This window comes from Thamnophis elegans, chromosome 4 (assembly GCF_009769535.1).
Source record: "Thamnophis elegans isolate rThaEle1 chromosome 4, rThaEle1.pri, whole genome shotgun sequence".
Lineage (NCBI taxonomy): Eukaryota > Metazoa > Chordata > Lepidosauria > Squamata > Colubridae > Thamnophis > Thamnophis elegans.
Window position 1 is genome coordinate 123,059,942 of NC_045544.1, and position 23,702 is coordinate 123,083,643.

Genomic DNA, 23,702 nt, shown 5'->3' on the forward strand with positions numbered 1-23,702 from the left:
CTGCTCCGACAAAGCCTCTTTTATTAAACAAATGTGAATTCCTTTCATTCACATTCAGCAAGGCCTGGCAAACAGTCTTTCAAAGGAATATTTATGACTACAGACCTTATCTATCTTGGAAAGCTGCCATGTAAATATTTTCCAAATGCAAGGAAAGATTGGGCACAGTCTCTGAGATTCACGGACAGATCTTCGCACTCCTGAAATGAATCTAACGACAGAATGAATGAATTGTTTCCTGCAAAAGCCCACTCCTCTTTTATTTCCTATGGGAGGGGCCAATCACCTTCCACCTGGGACTTTACTCCCAAGTCTACCCTGATTTCTGAGTTGTTCTTTTCTTCTGGCAGCTTTGTGCATGCGCACACTGGGAACAGGCTCTAGCTGTTCCTCTGCCTCACTGCTGTCTAGCTCTGTAGGCACCTGATCACTGCCAGATGGCCTCGGCCCTGTCTCTGCCTCCAATGCAGAGCCCTCGTCCGAGCCTTCCCCAGCTTCTAGGATTGGCCCATGCGCCTCCCCAAGCTCCTCACTGTCCGACTTTGCTGCCAGCTCTGCTGGCCGCTGGCGGGCCACAACAGATAAGAGAGATCTGAATCCAAAGCAGAAATGTAACTTGAAAAAGCTCTTGGACTTGATCCTCCCTAATTCTTTTGTAGATAAAGATAGGAAGGGGAAGGTGCTTTCAGACCAGACTTGGTAAACCAAAGTTATAAATACTAAAACTACCTTTATTATAGGATTACAATAATAGAATTTTGCAAATCTGAATGGGCTTTCCCCTCTTGCCTGTTAATGTCTTCGTCATCTTTGAGGTCCATTCCTCCAGCATAAGTGTGGATTTTGCCTCCTTGCATGATAACAGGGTACTTGGCATCCAGGTGTAAATGCAAACAAGTTGCCAAGCACCCAAAATGTGGTCATGTGTCTGGAAGAAGGTGGAAATAGCAACACCACTTTTTACAATGGCCGGAAGTTTATGGGCTAAAAAGCACTTCTTTCGGGACTGCAAACGGTCATTAAAGACACAGTTTGCAAAACAAGTACTACCTGAATAGTTCTTTGCAACCTTCCATGCTGGACTGAGGAAGCTTCTCCATCCAGGCCAGCCATTCAGTCTTTCTGCAGAGGACTCTTCAAATTGAAGCTCACTTGAGCAACCCAATCTCCTCAATTTGGAATATATTGCTGTACCATCTGGACTTTTTTTTTTTAACAAGCTGGCTTATTTCTTGGTTCTTAATTGCTTTGTAGCTCAACTGGATGCACTAACACTCTTTTGCTCTGATCTCCTGCTCACAGCCGGGACTTTCTCCACCAATGTCTAGAATTGGCAGGCAAAATATTGATGCTTGATAATCCAATGTTGGGGAGGAAGTGGTCGGATAGACTGGGGGTGGGGAGATGAGTCATGCTTGGCCATGTCTTAACTGTGATAGAAAGTTGTCCTTCCTGTAGCAATATTTCACATATCTCAAGCAAGATTTTTTTGCATTAAGGAATAGGCACCGTGACAGATGCCTGAAGGGTCAGCTTAATCCTCAGCAAAACCAACAAGCTCTGTACGTTCTGAGGATCCTGACTCTTTCTTTGCTCTGAATTCTAGGACTACTTGGACCTCCAGGACCTAGAGGATATCCTGGTGAGACAGGAGTTCCTGGGCCACCAGGGCCACCAGGACCTCCAGCGTCTCCAAATCTCCCATTAACATTTCAACAAGGAGTTCTTTACTCTCTGCAGCCCAGCGGTGAAAAAGAAAGTAGGTCTACACATGGTTTGAAAATGAAATGCATACCCAGTAAACTGTATATGGACATAAAGAGCTTTTGAGATATACTGGTGAAAGTCCTGAACTGGGGGGTGGGGGAGACGAGAGGTGGTATTCTGCCAGTTTACCCCAGTTTGGGCGAACTGGTAGCGGCAGTGATGGGAGGCTCCGCCCACCCATCCAGATATCATCACAGATGCTCTGCGCATGCGCAGAAGGTTCTGGGCATGCGCAGAAGCCCCGTGCACTCGCGTGCTCCCAGTTCCGAACCGGTAACAAAAGGTAAGAGAAAACCATTACTGGGGGAGATTCAGATTTGAGCCCTTCTTCAGCCATGGAAATTCCTTAGTACCAGTTCCTCATTGTCAACCCAACCTGCCTCGCAGGGCTGCTGTAGGGAGGAAGAAATGTCTTGAGCTCCTGAATTTAAAAAAAACCCCAGGAACTATATAAATAGCAATAGCACTTAGACTTATATACTGCTTTACAGCCCTATCTAAGTGGTTTACAGAGTCAGCATATTTCCCCCAACAATTTTGGGTCCTCATTTTACCAACCTCAGAAGGATGGAAGGCCGAGTCAACCTTGAGCCTGGTGAGATTTGAACTGCCAAATTGCAGGCAATCAGCAGAAGTAGCCTGCAGTACTGCACTCTGACCACTGTGCCAGTGTGGCTCATAAATAATAACAAAGCAACAAATACATGGAACCTACTATTGCAAAAATAAAATAGTTGAACCATGGATGGCCACTAGGTAGTTACTGATGGGCATATGTTGATGCTTGTTATTATTGCTCATTCTGGCATTTTCCTGCCATCTTGCTTTATGCCACCCCTCTTGCTTCCAACAATCCTGCCTTCTTTGAGTTTTTGCAAGCACAAGAAGAGTGAAGGGATGGAAGAATATCCTTAATTTCTTTTGGTTCCCACCCCCTCTTCCTCAATGTGTGACCTGAATCTAAAGAAAAGGCAAGCAAGTGAGCTCTGTGCAGAGAGTAAGGAAGATGACCTTGATGGAGATATGCAAGATGCGTTGCCAGGGTCAAGATCTTCATCCTTACTCTCTCTACATCAATGTTTTTTTAACCTTGGCATCTGTAAGATGTGTGGGCAGCTGGGGGATTCTGGGAGTTGAAGTCCACACATCTTAAAGTTGCCGAGGTTGAAAAATATTGCTCTGCATTATGGTACCTTGAGCATTCTCTTTCCCCCCCAAAAATATTCTCCGAGTGGTTTCTGAAGTGAAAAAAAAGTGTTGGATAGGGGAGCTAAAATGATCAAGAGACTGGATAAAGGTGATCCCCATTGGAAAAGCAATAAATGCTCAGGACTATTTAGAAGGGCAAGGAAAGAAAACCACGGGGGAGGGGCCATTGCCACCCCCAAAATGTTGGGCTAGAATGTCTATCTTGCTGCCCACTGATTGACAGAAATGTGGGTATGCCTGGATGTAAAAATGGAGAATTTAGTAGTAGCTTCAACCTATTTATTCTCAACTATACATTTGCATTTTATTTTTTATTGTTGCTTGCTGCTCAGAGCTCCTTTGGCAAATGGGGATATATATATTTATTATATTGTATTGTATAATATAATATAATATAATATATTATATTATATAATATTATATTATTATATTATATTGTTAAATTGTTATATTGTTATATTATGATATTATGATATTATGATATTATATTATTATGATTATATTATGATATTATTATGATATTATGATATTATTATATTATTATATTATATTATTATTATATTATAATATTGTTCTGACCCCCCTCGTCCCACACCAACACACTCCGAGCCAAAGATACTTTATGGAATTTATTAACAGACAGACAGGTCCTTGGCAGCAACCCGGCACAGATAAGCCTTGGCAGCAATCCTGCTTGCCAAGCTCACAATACTGTTTTCCAACATTAGTTCATGCGTTGACTTCTGCAGAAGGGGTGTGTGCACAAGCATTCCTTTTACAGTCTGGAGAGGAGCCTAATTACCAGCAGCTGAGTGCAATTACCTCCTGTAACTATGTAATTGTTCCTTACGCCTATTATCTCTCCGGTGCCGGGCATCCAGGAACAACTCACTGCTGATGTCAGGATCACACTCCCTTGTCTCCTCCCCACTGGTCCAAGGTCAGGCGCCTCCTGGTGGCCAACCAGCCCCCCTGCACCCTGCTCGGAGTCGGAACCCTGTCCAGGGTCCTCCACATCCTCCAAAGCCGACTCATAGGGCCCCTCGCTGTCAGAGTCTGGTGGCAGCTCCAATGGCTCCTGCTGGGCCACAACAGTATATACATTTGATTAATACATTAATTAATAAACAACCTGGATTTCAAGATTGCTGTCTTGAGGGCAACATGTTCTCAACTCCTGTGACCAAAGGGTGGTGAAGATACGACACACAGAAAGAAAAAGAGAGAGCAGTTGAGATGGAGACTATGTAACATATTTATTTCAATATTGGGCATTCGGGGACGAATACAAAAATATGATTGTAGTTATAAGATATTCCTTAAAGGTTACTGGAGAGAACACAATGGGTGGGAGGAGGACCTGCCATGATTCCCCCTTTTCCTCTCATTTGCTCCTTCCCTCAACAGAAAGACCACTTTTATCCTCGAGATTTAACAGTTTAACAGAGTTGGAAGGGACCTTGTAGGTCTTTAGTCCAATCCCCGCCCAAGCAGGAGACCCTACACCATTTTTGACAGATGGCAGTCCAGTCTCTTCTTGAAAGCTTCCAGTGATGAAGCTCCCACAACTTTCGAAGGCAACTTCTGTTCCATCGACTGATTGTTCTCAATGATAGAAAATTCCTCCTTATTTCTAGATTGAACCTCTCCTTGTTCAGTTTCCATCTATTATTCCTTGTCTGGCCTTCAGGTGCTTTGGAAAATAGCTGGACCCCCTCCTCTCTGTGGCAGCCCCTCAAATATTGGAACACTGCTATCATGTCTCCCCTGATCCTTCTCTTCATTAGACTAGCCATGTCCAGTTTCTGCAACTATTCTTCATATGTTTTAACCTCCAGTCCCCTAATCATCCTGGTTTCTCTTCTCTGCACTCTTTCTAGAGTCTGAACATCTTTTTATAGCGTGGTGACCAAAACTGGATGCAGTCAGGGGTGGGTTCCTGTACTGGTTGGCACTGGTTTGCTGCGCACACGCTCCTTGAAAATATAAAATAACACAAATCCTCAAATATAACTTACCATCTCTTTGGGCAATTGGTTTTGGTTTCAAGCTGCCCTTAGTGTAAGGAAGTTTTATATTTAACTGGAATCTGTCTTCCTGCAAATTAAATTCATTATTCTGTGAACTGTATTTTGGAACAGTTTGGAGAAAAGATCCCTATGTTAGGTCCTTTCAAGTATTCACATGTATTTCATTTATAGCTTTTGGTCCTGCTGCTTGTGGATTTCCCACCAGATCTGCTTGGCCACTTCAGCTTTATGGCCTTTTGTCTGCAAAGTTAGTCCTTAGTTGTCACCTTCATCAATTTCCAGATTAACCCTTCTCAGAGGGGTGAGGTCAACTTTTGGGAAGCAGAATGCTTTACAGAACCCCTTGCAAAACTTTAAGCTGCAGTTCCTGGTTACTAACAGCAGAGGGAAGCAGAATCTAGGTAATAGGGAACAGGCTACTGCTAATGGCAAACCCCTGGTGACTATGATTATGTGCTTTGATGATTATTATCAAGTTGGTGTTGGTTCTTATCAACCACACTGGATAGATTTTTTTCTCCCTATGATGTTCCTATCCTAGTCTTCTAGATTTTCCAATAGGGCATCCATTGCCACTATAACTGAATCTTAATATTTTGCTATTGGTCGTCTTGTTTTCCTCTTCTTTCCCCTTTTCCACTATTGTGGACTTCTCAATGGAATAGATATATTGGAAGTGAAAACTCACCCCCCTCCTAGAGAAATGAAATATTTTAGGAAATATTAAAAAGGCAGAATATTTCTCCTAAAAAGAGAAGTAGAAACTCAAGAGAGGCAGAAACTCAGCCACCCCCACCTTTGTCAATGAGCCATTAAAGGCCTGAGCCAGTCTATTCTACATAACAAAGGTAGGATTAACCTATCGATCTCACCAAAGGGCACTTGGGAAGACGCAATGCTCAACCAAACTTGGACTCAAAACACAGCCTACAGAGTTGCCTCTGCATGGCCCTATGGGAGTCTGACAGTCAATCAGAATACAAGCTCAATTTCAAAGCCCAGAGAGGGCATAAAACTAGGGGCTTTCAGCATCTCTGCCCCTTTTTCTTCTTCACCCAACATCTTGAAGCATGTGATCACCTTTTTCCCCAGGACCTCAAACCATGTGGTCCTGTCCACCATTAAAACCATCTTTCAAAGTGGCCTCCATGTTTCCAGTGTCTTTTTTCCCACTTGGAACTGAACCCAGAAGGACATTTCTTCTAACAGATATTTGCATAAGATATGATGATTTGAGCCTTTGATTTGTATCTCAAATTAGCACTCTGGATTCATTTGATTTTTTTTTTCTTGGCTGTCCATGGTATTCCCAAGAATCTTTTCTAGACGTCAAAAAACACCAATAGTTTTTCTATCTTCCTAACCCTGGATCAATCTGCTTTTTAGGGGTTTTCTGCATGAAGCTGGTTTTTGCTTTCTCCTTTCACCTGGAGAGCTCCAGGTGTATTGAGACCCAGCTCCCATCATTCTGAGCCACTGTTGTGAAAAGTTTCCACTGTAAGGGAATTCAAGGTCGTCCAATCTAGCGAAAAGGACCTTTAAGCTATCTTGGGCAGCTTTTTGATGACAGCTGTAACTGGTAGGGTACCAACCTCAAATCAGTTCAAACCACATCACTTTCCAGGATTTTATAGTTCATTGGCTTAAATCACCACTTCTTTGCGCTGTTGAGAGAAAAAAGGGGAAATGTTATTTTTAATAACTGAAATAGTTTAACTTGCTCTTTGGTTGGCTTCAATACTTTGCAGTATTCTTCTTTTTATTTGCAATTGTTGACCTGTTCTATTCTACTTCATAATCCTCAATAAATAAAATGTTGAAATTGATATGTTCCAGGGGTGAAATCAACTTGCCTTCACTACCGGTTTGAGCGATGTAAGCCTGCATCTCCGCGTATGCGCAGGACCTTCAATTTCTGTGAAGCTGTGATGCGCAATTTAACTTAGCTAGAAACCAGGAAATCAGACATTCTAGCACCGGGATGGCGAACCTATGGCATGCGTGCCACAGGTGGCACGTACAGCCATTTATCAGCTGGCTAGCGTGCATGGGCAAATCGGAAGTTCAGGAATGGACTTCCGGTTTGCTCGTAGGGTTGGTTTAAGCTCTCCTCCAGACGACCTCCTGGGTGGGGAGGCTGTTTTCACTGTCCCCAAGGTCCTATAAAGCCTCTGGAGCCTGGGGAGGGTGAAAAAAGCATGCAAAAAATGGGGGGTCGCGCCTCTCATGCATGCATGCGCACTGGGGGCGGGTGTCACACGTTGCATTATGGGTGCAGCACGCCCATGCACGATCCTCCTGCACTTCCCCCACTTATGGCACGCGAGCCAAAAAAGATTCACCATCGCTGTTCTAGCTAATATAAATTGCGTGTCACAGCTGATCGTCAGAAATACCGGTTTGCCCGAACCGGTAGTATTTTTTTTTTACTACCTGTTCAGGCAAACCAGTACATTTTTACTACCAGTTCAGGCAGACCGGTCCAATCTGGTAGCATTTCATCCCTGGTATGTTCCCATCAGTATTGGTACATTCCTCTTTTATTACCGTATTTAGGAACAGGAAGGAGAAGTTGGTTCTGCAGCAGCCACTAGGTGGCAGTCAAGGACCATGATGTAATGATCTTGGTGATGACAATAATAATGCTGCAGTATCCACTTTCACCTGATAAACCAAATCTTGAAAAGTCTCTGTTCAGACATGAGACCTTGTAAGAGTTTGGCCTTTTCAATTTTTTAAAATTAGGAGAAGCACAATACCGTGTGCTTTTTGAAGATGCTGTTGACTCCTGGTTTAAGTCAGTGTGCCCAAAGGCTGGCAGAATCGTGGGAATTGTTGTTCAAATGCATCTGAAGGGACACCGAGTTGGGAAAGTTGAATTTAGGAATTGCTGGACTGCCTACGGCAGAGGTGTCAAACTCAAGGCCCGGGGGCTGGATCCGGACCACGGGGTGCTTAGATCTGGCCCATGGAGCTGCCCTGGAAACACTGAAGGACCGGCCCGCTGCACCTCTGCCAGAGAAAATGGAGCTCGGAGTGGCTGCATGCAGCACTTCTGTGCTACGTTTTCACTGGCACAGGGTTGCCGGAGGCCATCGCAGTTCGAAAACGGAGCTCGCAAGAACTGCAGGCAGCACTCCCAAGCTCCATTTTTGCTGCCAGTGAGTTGTAGCAGGTCATCGCAGCCGAAATGGAGCGTGGGAGCCTGTTTTCGCTGGCAGAGTGCTCGGGTCACCACACGAGTGACATTGAGTTGGCCACCCCACCCCCCAAGATCAAACACAACCCTGATGTGGCCCTCAATGGAATCGAGTTTGAAACCCCTGGTATATGGCCTGACCATCTCAGTACGCATCTCATGGCCCTGCCCTTCATTTTACTTTGCACTTCAGGCCCTATAAATTCTTCTCTTTGATCCTCAATCTATATTCCTGCTTCTCTTCACATTCCCATTTCATTATTTTATTTTCTGCAGTTGACTTTTTAGCTTATCTCTCTCCTTATGCTCTTTTCGCAACACTATTGAAGATTTCATTCATGGAAAGGGGAGAGGTGGAAAAGATCAACATTTTCTCTGAATGTTCATGGTTGCTTTTAAAAGGGAGCAATAAATAAGGGAAAACCCCAAGGTAATACTCCTGTTTCCAGCATGTTTGCTTTTGGATATGACTGTCCCTCTTCCAGTCATTCTTAGTTTCCTTACCAATATATTATAAATAAACCAGAAGGTCCAAGACAAGAGGAAGATATTCAGAAGAACAAGGGAGAATAGCGAGATTGGGGGCTCTTTCAGAATTTATTGGCACATAGACACATACACTTTACAGATAGTCCTCCACTTACAGCTGTAATTGAGCCCAGAATTATGGTCGTAGGTTATGGTTGTAAGATCACTGCATGCGTCCAATTTTACAACTATTTTTTTTCCCTGGCAAGCCCATTTTCCCCAAGTGGCTGCTTTTTGCTGGAAATAGGAAATCAGCAAAATCTGCTAAAAATTGCAGTCATGTGACCATGAAATACTGCAAATGGCTGTAAATCCAAGCCAGTTGTCAACCACCCAAAATGCAACCATGTGACTACCGGTGTGTGCGTGTGCAGCTATCACAACTTTGATAAATAAATAGCTCTGGGGAGGAGTCTGTCTTAACTTCAAACAGTTTCTAAGTCATTAAGCAAGGACTGCCTGTATTAAAACGAAAACTGGAACACCCTCCAACAGTAAGGTTCTTTTTATTTGTTTCTTTTTTTAAAAAAAATATGGGCCCGTTTTACACTTTCATACTGTAGAAACCAGCAGTCTTAAACATGGTAGTACAAAAGTGTAAGTCAGTTCAATATTATGGTAAAACACGGTTGTGTATTACTTGGATACTGCATTAAAACAAAACTTTGGTACCATCCAGTGGTGGGTTTCAAAATTTTTTAGAACCTCTTCTGTAGGTGTGGCTTGCTTTGTGGGACTGGCTTGCTGGTCATGTGACTGGGTGGGTGTGGCCAACTTGTAAAATGTGGTGAAACTCACTTAACAACGCTCTTGCTTAGCAACCAAAATGTTGGCTCAGAAACTCTGGCATTTGAAGCATGCAAGTCTTAAATCTGTCAAGTTGCAAGATCCTTGCACCCCTAACCCTTTAGATAAAAAAACCCAAGGGTGTTCAAATTTGACAGCTTTAAGACTTGTGGACTTCAACTCCCAGAATTCCTCCTCTCGCTCTTCATCTTGATGATGTGCGGATGGGCGGGGGGGGGGGGGGCTGGTACCGGTTCTAAACGGCACTGTAGATTTGTGGAAATGGCAGGAACCCACCCCTGGTACCATCACATAGGATTGCAGGGAAACCACTGTTTTGAAATCTTTTATTAATGGATACCAGCAAAACCATAACAAAAGGATAGAGAAAAGCTGCAGATGGGTCAAAGGGACAATTGTCTACCTGGACTAATTTTGGAAAGGAACGTTGGGTGTTCTTTTTTTTAAAGCCAGAATTCAGAAAGAGCAGAATGAAGATGGGGTGAATTTGCAGGACAGTGAACGAATGGAAAAATGGAAAAGAAGCATGCTAGTAATTATTCCGGTATTGTTCAGACTTGTTTTTTTGTTTCACCAGAGGGTAGGGCTAGAAGCAATTAAAGGCAAATTACAGGGAACAGATTTTGGCTCAACGTTAGGAGAAATTCTTACTCTAATGCTAAGAGATGATCGACAATGCTAATAACTGTCTGAAGATGTACAGGGCTTCCTCTCCTTGGAGGCTAGACAGCAAACAGTTGCGATGCTGCGGCTGCATCTTGTACTGTACTATAAAACGTGGCCCGAAAGGGAGTGGGACTAAAGGACTGTCCAATTCTGCCTTTCTATTTGTTTGCAAAGGGAAATCACCAGATGGCACAAAATACAGTAACAGGCATTTCATAATTTAACAAGTGCAATGACGTCTCGCCTCTTTTTTCTTGCTAATACAGATGGAGAGCCACAGTTAGCATCTACCGTCATTGACACTATATTGGCTGGTTTGCCAGGACCTCGTGGGGCACCGGGACCCATAGGGCTGCCAGGTAAGACAGATGGATTGATAGAAACAGAAGAACAAAGCAATAACTGGGCTTGAAACGCTCCAAGATAATCACTTCTTGAAACCTGTTCGCTTGACACACTTAACGTTTTTTTAAAAAAAAACATCCAACCCTCGATCTTTCCATCTGTATTCCATTTGGAAAAATAAATGGGAAGCAAGCGAAGTGGCAGCTTGAACAATCCTCTTTGTTTTCAAGAGTGTTTCTGGGACTCAACGAGACTGCGTAAGTGTTCTTAGGTGATTAGAATATGGCAGCTGCACCTTGGAGCTTTGTTTCACAAAAGAGGCAAAGTTAAGAAGAGAAAGGAAACATCCAACCCAGTAGAGAAGTGGGAGCTAGAGGGACTCTCAAATCTCCTTCTGGTGAATTGGTAAACTGTAACTAATTCCCCATCCAATGGCAACTATAAAGCCTCCCCATTTCAGAAGCCATATGAATTCCGCATGTGTTCTCAAAAATTCAGATACACACAACCAATATAGGGCCTCCGTTACAGATGAAGTAGACACATTTATTTAAAGCAGGGGTATCAAGAGCCGAGGTGGCGCAGTGGTTAAATGCAGCACTGCAGGCTACTTCAGCTGACTGCAGTTCAGCAGTTCGGCTGTTCAAATCCCACTAGGCTCAAGGTTGACTCAGCCTTCCATCCTTCCGAGGTGGGTAAAATGAGGACCCGGATTGTTGGGGGCGATATGCTGACTCTGTAAACCGCTTAGAGAGGGCTGAAACTTAGAGAGGGCTGTAACTATTGTATCTCCAACCTCGGCAACTTTAAGACTTGTGGACTTCAACTCCCAGAATTCCTCAGCCAGCTGGCTGAGGAATTCTGGGAGTTGAAGTCCACAAGTCTTAAAGTTGCCGAGGTTGGAGATACCCCTGTTTTAGAGCAAGGTGTGTCAACCTCAGCAACTTTATGTCAGAATATTCATGAACTGGAATAGGATGTAGCAACAGGTCAGCCATTGGGGACTGACTAGAATAGGGCATGGCAACAAGGTCAGCCAATGAATAGGCATAACAACTAAGTCAGCCAATGAGGACTGTTTAGAAACTGAAACATTATTTGCTGGAGACAACTAGGTGCCTGGGTGTGGCTTAGGCTTAGCTTAACTGCCCTGTATAGAGGAGGTCATCTTTGTCTGTATTAAGCTCTGAACAGAAACCAATCTCTAGCCTGTCTGTGTTTGAACCTGCTTGCAATCTCTCTCTCTCTTACACGTTGGAAGAATCTGCTGTTGGTATTGTACATTTATTCATGTGTTATTATGTGTCTAAAGAAGTTAATTAACCCTGCTGCATAAGTTATCTGTCTGTGCGCTTTCTGGATTTGATTTTTGCAACAAACTCTGACACTTTAAGATGCATGGACTTCAATTCTCACCTCAGCAACTTTAAGATGTGTGGCTGGGGAGGATTCTGGGAGTTGGAGTCCACACATCTCAAAAATGCAGAGATCGACCGATTCTGGTTTAAAGAATCAAAGTGAATCGAAACTTGCGCTAAGAACTGTTCATACCATAAGCAGGTGCTGTGCTCACCACTGGGGAGAGCCACAGAAATGATCCTGAAGAAAGCATGCACTAGCAGTTAAAAATAAAGTACATTTTAAGCCCGGGAAATGAAGAAAGGGTTAGAAAAAAATTCCAACTAACTCTACCTTAACTATAAGAAGAAAGGAAGGGAAAGCACAGCTTTGTAAGATACCATTTCTATAGCCAAGGGGTGTCAAACTGAAGGCCCGAGAGCTGGATCCAGCCCATGGGGTGCTTAGATCTGGCCCACGGGGCCACCCTGGAAACAGCAAAGGACTGGCCCGCAGTGCCTCTGCCAGCAAAAATGGAGCTCAAGAGGGCTGTATGTGGCCAAGGGGTTGCAGCAGACTATTGCAGCTGAAAACGGAGCTCAGGAACCCATTTTCACTGGCAGAGCGTTTGGGCCTCCACAGGCACTCACAACATAAGTGATGACAAGCTGGCCACACCCACCCTAGCCCCCAAAGATCAAACACAACCCTGATGCACCCCTCGATGAAATCGAGTTTGACACCCCTGCTATAGCCTGTCTTGAGTTCCAGTCAAACTTGTTGGTTTCCTGACCTGGCCTACCTCAAAAGCTTGACAACTGTCGCCATCGCCAAGAAGAGCAAAACTGAGATGATGAAGCATTTTAAACAACTTTTCAGATTTATTAATCTGCCAGCTTTCCACACCCTTGGAAGTAGTTTCCAAACCTTTCAGTCTTGGGATCCTTTTATATTCCTAACAGTGATTGAGGAGCCTCCAAAGAGCTTTGCTTTATGTGGGTTGTATCTAACATTGTTTACTGTATTAGAAATTAAAATATTTTGAGGTGAGAATCCTATGAAAACCTAAAATCAGATTTATTCAAGGAATAAATAATATGGCATCCATGTTCACCAGTATGAACTCAGATGCTGACCAAGTTTTCTGTCCCTCCAGATATTTTTTTAAAATGTTTTTTTTAAATGAATAGTATGAAATAGGAAGCTAGCTTGCAGCAATGTTTCATCCACTGACCTCTTAACACAAGTGTGTTCTTCGATATACAGCTAGTCTTTGACTTACAACTATTTGTTTAGTGACTGTTTGAAGTTACAACAGCATTGAAAAAGTGATTTATGTCTGGTCCTTGCACTTACGACTTTCACAGCATTTCCATGGTCACCTGATCAAAATTCGGAAGCTTAGCACTTACCGTGTATTTACAATGGTTACAACATCCCAGGGTCACCATTTGTGACCCTCCCAGGAGGTTTCCAACAACCAAAATCAATGTGAGAAGCCAGATTAACCTTAATATCTTGATTCACTTAACAACAGGGGGGAAGAAATCATAAAATCGGAATGATTCATTTAACAACTGCCTTGCTTAGCAATATAAACTCTGATCACAATTGTGGTTGTGAATTAAGGACTACCTGTGATATGATTGCCCCACAGGGGTGTAAGAGAAAGCCTACAGAATAGAGATGAAGGTTAATGATTTGCTAGGATTGCTTGCAGAGCATAGTCATTCCTACTCCTATGATAGCAATTTTACAAGTGTGCCCAAGCACTTTGAATGTACTGCACAGAACATCCCTTCTCCTGGTTTTACAATAAGGGTGAATAAATTTTGTCTGCAATTTCCTTTGAGAGGTTGATGGGGGGGGGGAGGAGAAAAGTGGGCTTTCTTTTATCAGTTTGGAGGGATTCTTGTACAAAGCCTATGCTTTAAGCCTGCCAAAAGCTTAAACAACCTATTTGAGGTCTTTATTTAGTTTTCTTTTTAAAGAAAAAGAAGCACAAAACAATAAAATGCCAAAGTAATGTGCCAAATTTCAATAGCATCATCTTTGAGGGGCAGATGCCTACAAAAATGGGTCTGCTATGGATTGCCCAGGATTGCTTTACATATAGCAAAGAAAAATTCCCAATTTCCTAAAGACTGCAATTCCAATCACACCCTTTGCCCTGTCTCAAAGAATGCTCAATCACCCAGGCCAAAAGTATTTTTTTAAAGAAAGTTAAATCAGGGCAACTTTATATACTTTTGTCCAGTTGTCCTAATTTAACATTTTTTTTTTAAAATGTCCTTTGCCCTCTTACCCAAATACTGAAACTATTACTCCCACTAAACCAGTGGTGGGATTCAATTTTTTTTGCTACCAGTTCTGTGGGCATGGCTTGGTGGGCGTGGCAGGGGAAGGTTACTGCAAAATCCCCATCCCCTCCTGATCAGCTGGGACTCAGGAGGCAGAGAATAGATGGGGGCGGGGGCAGTCGGAGGTGGTATTTGCTGGTTCTCCAAACTCAAACTCAAATTTTCCGCTACCAGTTCTCCAGAACGTGCCAGAACCTGCTGAATACCACTTCTGCACTAAACTCTAACAATTGTGAACTGTGTCCGGCTACCCAAAAGATGCCCAGTCCTCAATTAAAAAAAAAAAAGGAGGGGGAAATCATAGAGCCGCAGATGAACAGGAATCATTTCAGTCCACCCAACAATCAGGAATGAAATCACGGTAGTTAAAAAGCTCTTCCTTCCATTAGACTGGCCTGGACTTCTAATTGTAATGTTAATTTCTTTCTGTCTGTCTTTCTTTCTTTCTTTCTTTCTTTCTTTCTTTTTTTCTTTCTGTTTTTTTTTAAAGAAAAGAAATTGTCTTAAGTGATTTGTCTATGGCAGAGGCACTCAAAAGTGACCTCCCATCAGGATGACAAGACGTCCTTTCTCTTATTACCGCATTCCTGCGTTGAGCCTTCAGCTCATTTCATCCCAGACTTTGATATATGAGGGTTGCATTAATTATGGAGGCAGATTCAATTGCCCTGGTGAGCGTCTGGAGCTCTTGGGGGTTTCAACTGAAACAATTAAGGCTAAGTTTGGAAGGAGCCCACGCCGGTCCCTCCCTCTCCCCATAGAGATCGGCAAATGTAATTAATAGTTGGCGTCTGGAAGAAATTATATCACTCCTCCCCCCACACACTTTTTTTTTTCCAGGTAGGGTGAAGCCATTTGAAGGCAATCCTTTAACGATGCAGCATTAACAAGCAGATCAGTCCAAATGAGTCTTCTCCTTCTGCCAAGCAGTGAGCTGCCTGCATGCCAGGAAGAACTCAACACTTGTTAGGAAAGAGACGGCGGGAAGTTCTAGCCTGTCTGGAGTCACAAGAATTCTCTAGGGCAGAGATTTGGAAGCTGGATCCAAAATTATGCCTGGCAAGTTATGTAGGTGTGGAGTCTAGATCTGTCACCAGTTCAAGGAGAGAGCACCTGCTTTGCTTGCAGAAACACTTAGGTTTCAGTTCTTGGCATGGCTTGCTAAAAGCAAGGAAGGTGTGCAGGCAACCTAAACCACTCGAATTTCAGTAGAAAATTGCCAAGAAATCACAAGCAGTTTCCTGATGCTTTTCAGGCATAAATCAAAACAAATGGGAGGCGTAAACGTTTGTTCAGGTTTAATACTACCCCTAGCCCCTGTAATCCCTTTAGATTTCCCAGTAAATCTCATTTTGTTGTAGTTAGCCGCGAAGTCGTGTCCGTCCCATCGTGACCCCATGGACTATGTTTTTCCAGGCCTTCCTGCCCTCTACCATCCCCATTTAAGTCCATTTAAGCTCTCACTGACTGCTTCGGTGACTCCATCCAGCCACCTCATTCTCTGTCTTCCCCTTCTTCTTTTGTCCACAATCCTTCCCAGCATTAGGCTCTTCTCCAGGGAGTCCTTCCTTCTCCATAGGTGGCCAAAGTATTTGAGTTTCATCTTCAGGATCTGGCCTTCTAAAGAGCAGTCAGGGTTGATCTTCTCTAGGACTGACCGATTTGATCGCCTTGCAGTCCAAGGGACTCGCAGGAGTCTTCTCCAGCACAATAGTTCAAAGGCCTCAATTCTTTGGCGCTCAGCCTTCTTTATGGACATGAAAACCCCATGGACAATACCAAAAGACAGCCTCCTTCCCCCTCCTTAACCCTATCTAAATCAGAGGACCTTACTTACTTACCACTTGTTTTTACTTAAAACAAATAAAGTAAAATGAATCTGGCTGCTCTATTACATCTTGCCAAAACTTGTTGCAGAATGGCAGAAATAAATTGACTTTTCAAGATGGTTTTTTTTTTCTTCAAATGAGTGAAATTAAAAGTTTGAGAGTTGGTTATCCATCATTTACATTTCTCCAGTCCCGCACATCAGCCATAAATGGGTTTTCTAGAGTGAAATTGCCAAACCCCATTATATGAGTGCAGGGTCTGGTCTTTAAATGTGAAATAACATAACGTAACACCTATCCTCCGCGAGCTGCACTGGCTGCCTATTGGTCTCCGGATACGCTTCAAGGCGCTAGTCGTCACTTATAAAGCCCTTCATGGTATTGGACCTGGGTACTTGAGAGACCGCCTGCTGCCAATTACCTCCACTAGACCGATTAGATCCCACAGATTAGGCCTCCTCCGAATTCCATCCGCCGGCCAGTGTCGACTGGCGACTACCCGGAGGAGAGCCTTCTCTGTGGCTGCTCCGACCCTCTGGAACGAACTCCCCGTGGAGATTCGAACCCTCACCACCCTCCAGGCCTTCCGCAAAGCCCTTAAAACCTGTCTGTTCCGACAGGCCTGGGGCTAAAGAATTGTTGCCCCCGTCTCGAATGATATGACTGTCGTGTGTTTTAAATTATGTATTGTTTTGTGTCGTTTTAATTTTTTGTTTGTATCCCCCTTCCCTGGTTTGAGTTGTGAGCCGCCCTGAGTCCCCTTCGGGGGGAAAGGGCAGCATATAAATAAAATAAACATTCAAACATTCAACATTCAAATACCATTGTATGGCATCTCTGAATTGTTATAAGCTTCCAAACTTGGCATGTCAGGCTCTAAATCCTATTTGTTCTCAACTGCTCAGACGATTATGGAATGCCAAATGTTATTAAATGTAAATATCAAGTGAGAAATATGATTGGAATATTAACCTGAAATTCTGACCCTCAAAGACGAATCCAGTTCCTTGGTGGGTAGGAACAGCCTATCAAAGTAAGCCTTTTTCTATCTTTGTCCTAGTTGCAAACAAACAACAATTGTCTTTGGTTGTCCAACATTTGGATTTTTCCAGACTTGCATATCAGCCATAAATGGATATTCCAGAAGTGTTGGGTGAAATTTAAAGCTTATGATGACTCTGTGGTGGAAGCTGAAAGAAAGCACCAACAATGGCAAAAAACATCCTTATAATAGAAAGATAGTACACCAAGATCATTGTTTATCCTTCTCCCTATGCTGTTTGTAGTGAGACCCAAAGACCATTTCTTTGGATCCTCTGCATTTCTCCTCCAACAAAAAGGAACAGATAGATGAACCCTAGATGATGCTCCATAGTTTTCTTCAGAGTGATGCCTCCAGATATATTAGACAAAAGAGGTTAATTCAATCATTGAAGACACAGGGCAGTTGGGAATGAGAGAATTTGTAATCCAACCATATCAGGATATCATTGGCTTGAAGAAAGCCTGGAATCTTTCAGCTTTTAATTCAGCATTGGTATTTGCATCAGAATACAGGTGTGCTTTAAGTAATATGCAAATCCTTAAAATACATTAATACATTTTTTTTCCACCAGGACCACCTGGATCTTCAGGCCCCAAGGGAGCACCAGGGCCAATGGGAGCACCTGGAGTACAGGTAGGCAAGCCATTTTCACCCACTTGTTGAACCTTTTCAGGTCAAACTAAAGCGATTTTTTTTACTAAGCTTAAAAATATATACTATTCATATTTGTTTTCTTTTTTCTTTTTAAAAAGGCAAGGTCATAATAGCTTGATCTCTCTGATTCTGCCTTTCTGTACCAGGCACATGATAGTTTAATGTTTTAAGTTATGTACAACTTAGGAGTCATTAATTTCTGGTACAACCCACATAGTTACAGGGAGTACTCAACCTATGACCATAACTGATTCCGTTGTGGCCAATCTTTCCAAAAGAATACCCAGGCAATGTGCAATGTGTGGCCTGCCTATAGAGGCCACCTTGTGCCATTCTGAAAGTGGGCATCATTAGGGCAATCTCAGAAGAGCGTAATTTTCCAAAGGGAGTGATTTGAAAAGTCATGTCTTTCTTTTCCCCCAAGTTTTTTGTTTTTTATAAATGTATCAAATCAATGCTTGAACAGTGTGGCACCTGGATGTCATACAGTCTAATACAAATAAAACTAATAAAGTTAATCATAATTATTACATTCAATCAACTTATGTATTTCTAATAATAATACGCATTTATATTAGGTTGCAATCTCTCATTGTTCAGTTGTTCCACATTTTCTTTTATTACTTTCGTTTTATTATATAAAAGTGTATACGCTAATATTTCCCCTTCTCTTATTTCTATCACTTATTCCAGCTTTTAATCGTGTCATCCTTTATTAAAAGACTTTTCTTCTCTTTCCTATCTAACTTCTTATCATGTCACCTACCTAAAGAAAAAGTGATAAGCAAAGAGAGAGAGAGAGAAAAGGAGAAGCAAATCAGAACAACAACAAAAAAGAGAAATCATCCATCCATCGTCTCTTGCCTGCTCCAATACCTTTAATTGTTATGCTTTAAGAGAAAGAGAAGGAAGTGGAAAAGCAAATCAAAACAGCGATAAAAAAAATCTATCCATCATCTCTTGCCTGCTTCAATACTTTAGTTGCTATGCTTTTTTTTTTTTACTTGCCTTCCAGATTCTTCTCTTAAATCTTTATCTCTGTCTATATCTGCTTCTTGGGTGTTCAATCCAGAAATCATGTCTTTCTGAGAGATTGTGAGAATTACAGCTGCTTCTAGCAGCTGCTTCTGGAATGGCTTGAGGTGGCCTCTGTAGCAAGGTCATACATTGCATTGACTTTCTCTCTTAAAAGGCAACCTTCAAAGGAGGTCAGCGGAGCAAGCTGTGTTGAGACAGGGAGGAGACCCAAGGCCTCTGGGATTCTTCAAGGGAGGATGGAGGTGAAAGATTGCTGACTGTCCCTATGGTCAGTCGTAAGGGCAGTGGGTTGCTAAGTGCATGGATTTTCACCACGTGATTGTAGGAGTTCTGCAATGACTGTAACTTAAGAGTACAGGTCATTCGTCCTTTCATTCAGCACCATTGTACAGATATTCCTTGATTCACGGCCATAATTGAGCCCAAAATTTCTGTTGCTAAGTGAGAAACTTGTTAAGTGAGTTTTGCCCTATTTTATAACCTTTCTTGCCTCAGTTGTTAAGTGAATCACTGCAGTTAGTAACCCGGTTGTTAAGTGAATCCGGCTAACCCATTGACTGCTTCGTTAGAAGGTCGTAAAAGGTGATGACATGATCCCGGGAAACGGCAACAGTTATAAATATGAACCAGTTGTCAAGCATCTGAATTTTGATCACATGATCATGTGGATGCTGCAAAGATCATAACTGTTTTTCAGTGCTGTTGAACAGTCACTAAATGAACTGTTGTAAATCAAGGACTAGCTGTAATTTCACTCCCTGAACAAATGGTTTTAAGGTGAGAACTACCAGAACTTTTTCAGCTGAAATATTGCTAGTTATTTGGCCTAAAGATAGGCTAGAGAAAAGCATCACATACTGTGTAAAACCAGCATTTGTAACATGGACGTCATCGGTAGGTGCAATAATGCTTGCAGGGCATGGTAAAACCAAGGCAAGATAAGTGTGTGATCTATCTGTTTTGCAAAAGGCTATATTTTCTGCCTATGAAAAGATCCAGCGCTATGTATTAATATGACATTACAATAACATCTTGTATTGTTTATATTATAGTAGTGAATTCAACCAGTGACTATTGATAAGTATAAAACATAAGACGTAATTATTGCTGAAGGAGCCATCAGAGATTACAGTTTTTCATAAGCCACTGTAACTTTTAATGCAGCATTTCTCAGTCTGGGCTGTTTTAAGATGTATGGACTTCAGCTCCCAGAATTCATGCAGGCTGGGGAATCCTGGGAGTTGAAGTCCACACATCTTAAAATAGCCCAGGTTGACAAACACAGTTCTAATGCCATTGCTTTCCATCAGGGCACTCCTGGTTCTCCTGGACAGCCTGGGCTGAAGGGCCCAAAAGGTGATCGGGGCGAAAGGGTAAGTCAATTTTTAGATTTATGCCAGATCACCGGTGTGGTTCAGCAGATCCCTTTTACGCATTAAAAATATGCATGATGAACTTGATGATATGCATGATGAGTCAATGGACATAATTGGAATTTTGGAAGCATGTTTTAGGCATCCTCACATAGTGATTATTTGGCTTGCTTGCTCACTTAAGAGTTCCTTCATCTACACCATTGTATTGTTTCTCCATGTTGGCAACGTTAAGATGTGTGGATTTTTCAACTCTTAGGATTCCCCAGCAGAGATACCAGTGTGAGGAATTCTGGGAGTTGAAGTCCACACGTCTGAAAGTTATTAAAGTTGAGAAACTTTGTTCTACCCTTTCTTCAAAATTCTATCCCGACTGACCTGTTAAAAGATACGGGAAACTAGATTTACCCCTGAGTGAATCAGAAGGCTGTAATTTGTCTTTGTTTCCATTTCCTAAAAATTCAAGTGGGACTCATATGAAGAAATAAGGATTAAGTGGGAGGCTATTGTTGATCTTGCAAAGAGCCAGCTTTCCATCTTTTAATTAAAAGAGTGAGGAGGAAGTCTTGCTGGGATCAAAGATATTTCCTGAAGGAACCTTCGTGTTACATGATGCAATTGTGATATTGGGCTGACTAATTCCACACAGTGCTGGAGTACATCATAGGCTTAGATATGGCTTGCTATTTGGTAACTATACAATGTCAACTCACATCTCAACATTCTCATCGTTGTTACCTGTAATGCAAGGGGAACTGTCCTTAATTCCCCTGCCTGCAGGTAGTCCTTGAATTATAACCGTAATGGATCCTGCCCATCACTTTCGTAAGATGCAACAGACATAAATCGGGTCAGCAGTATGACTGACCCGATTTTATGACCTTTTTTACAATGGTTGTTAAGTGAACTCATAGCAATAGCAATAAAATTTTAGGCTTATATACCACCCCATAACTCTTTATAGGAGTCTCTGAGCGGTTTAGACTTGGAATAACTTTGTTGTCACTTTGAATGCACACTAATCGGCATACATTAAAATGAAATTGTTGTATGCAACTCTCAAAGGGTCTCCACCTCCTGTATGCACTAAATAAACATGACTAAATAAATAAATACAAAAGTATGCATATACCACATATATTGTATGACACGGAGAAACAACACAGTCTAGTTTGGATGTATACATGTACATGGCGAGAGAAACGAATCTTGCGAGTTTACCAGGCAGATGGCATAGGGGAAAAAGTTGTTACAGAATCTGGTAGTCCTGCTAGAAATGCTTCGAAATCTCCCCCCAGAGGGGAGCAACAAAAACAGAAGTACAATGTAAAAGCATTATTTGCATACTGCCCCCAACAACCTGACTCCTCATTTTACTGACCTTGAAAGGATGGAAGGCTGAGTCAACCTTGAGCTCCCTCAGGATTGAACTCCATGCTGTGGACAGAGTTTGCCTGCAATATTGCATTTAACCCCTACACCACCAGGGCAAACTCATGGTTTTCTATAAGCTAAAAACGGAAAGTAAATACTGGCTTTTGGTTAAACCATCATAAAACGTGGTCATGTGAACTTGGGATCAGTGGTGGGTTTCAATTTATTTTACTACCAGTTTGCTTCTGTGTGCTTGCACGAAGGGCAGGTGGGCAGAGCCTCCCACCACTGCCACTACCGGTTTGTCCGATCTGGGGTGAACTGGCAGAAACCCACCTCTACATGTGTTCTGAACCCCTCCTCCGTCCAGTAACAAATGCCGAGACAAGCTTAGCTGGAATGCCCCAACACTTTATTAGCAGGAAACATAAATCTTTGTGGCTGAAAGCCCAAACACTAGCGAACAGATAAAGAACCTTGGCAGCAACCCAGACTCCGACAGATACAGATAACAGCTTCTCCATTGTTGATAATTAAGTTGAATCCTGCAACCAGACTCCCCCCAAAGTCCCTCCTTACATACTATCTTGAGAGGAACCTAATTACAACCACCTGGGTCCGATTATCTTCTGTATCTGCGTAGTTGTTCTCTACGTCAATCTGCCCACCATTGCCGGAAGTCCAGGACCACCTCCCTTGTCTCCTCTCCACTGCTCCAAGGCCTGATGTCAGGAGCACACTCCCTTTGGCTTTCACTGCTGCTCCATGCCTCAGGTGCCCCCTCGTGGCCAACCAGCCTCTCTGATCCCTGCTCAGAGTTGGAACCCTGTCCACGGTCCTCCACATCTTCCAGAGCCGATTCATAGGGCCCCTCGCTGTTGGAGTCTGTTTGCAGCTCCAACGGCTCCTGCTGGGCCACAACAACATGGGATGCTGCAAATGGCAGTAAATGTAACCCAGTTGCCAAGCTCCTAAAGTGCGGTCATGTGACTACGTGGGGGTTGACCGTTGGAACTTTGAAACCAAGTGTAAGTACCCCCACGTATATCCATCAGAACTTTGAATGGTTGCTAAGCAGGTGGTCATAAGTCAAGAACTACCTGTATCCAACAGCTAAAATGTAAATTTTAAAAGAGTGTTAAATACTGAGGGAAAGCATCAATCCAGATTCAGAGGGGAAGAAGCAATCAGGCATAAATTGTCCATCCATACACTAAAGTGTGCACTGTACTTATTGACACCACATTAAATCAAAAGCATCATTACTGATGTAGCAAAAGCCCAGAAAAAGCTACACTTCTGTAAGGACTTACCAATTGGTATGAGGCAAATACGTCCATGCATACCAAATCACCATTTCCTCCTTGAATCTGCATTATAGCACAATGTAAGAAAACATGGTGGTATATGTATTGTCAAATATCATTTGGTCCTATAATACACTTAATGGCAGATATAGTTTGGCATATCTGAGATGATTACGATATCAGGAGAAGGGCCTTAGATGAAAAATGGCGCTTCATGAGGAAATTCACGAGGAAAAAAGCTGTTCTCCAAGTAGGTGGGCCCTTAAACTATTCTCTCTTTCTCTTTCACTGTTCCGTTCTTCAATCCAGTAGATCTCTACTGATTGACCAAACAGGGAGTAGCTCAGGGGTGAAATGCTACCTGTTTGGAGTGGTTTGCCTGAACCAATAGTAAAGATGCCAGCGGTTCGTCTGAACCGGTAGTAAAAAAAAAAATGCTACCGGATTGGGCGAACTGGTTTTTCCAATGATCAGCTTTGATGCACGATTTTTATTAGCTAGAAAGCAAGATTTCCTGCTTTCTGGCTAATCTAAATTGGGTGGCACTGCGGATTCACCCCCCTCACTGTTTGTTTACCTTTGCTGGTGCGCTCAGTAGAAGGCTCCGCCCACCCACCCAGATGTCATTATGATGCTCTGTGCATGCGCAGAAGGTCCTGCGCATGTGTGGAGGTGCGCACTCACATTGCTACCGAATCAGTAGCAAAGATAAGTGGATTTCACCCCTGGAGTAGCTTCAGAACTTTCATAAGCTCTTATGAAAGGAAACTAAGAAAATTAATTTAACAATCAGGGGCTGCTCAAAAGAAGATTTCGAACAGAAGAAATTCTGT

General features: G+C 42.7%; 1 protein-coding gene across 1 annotated transcript in view; it reads left to right on the forward strand.

The window, feature by feature from the left end:
* Window positions 1-23,702, forward strand: part of COL26A1 (collagen type XXVI alpha 1 chain) — a 218,746-nt gene that overhangs the window by 180,391 nt on the left and 14,653 nt on the right. The window contains exons 7-10 of the mRNA XM_032216118.1: window positions 1,607-1,759; window positions 10,473-10,565; window positions 17,695-17,756; window positions 20,126-20,188. Of these exons, the coding sequence (XP_032072009.1) occupies window positions 1,607-1,759; window positions 10,473-10,565; window positions 17,695-17,756; window positions 20,126-20,188 (371 nt within the window). The remainder of the gene's footprint in view (window positions 1-1,606; window positions 1,760-10,472; window positions 10,566-17,694; window positions 17,757-20,125; window positions 20,189-23,702) is intronic.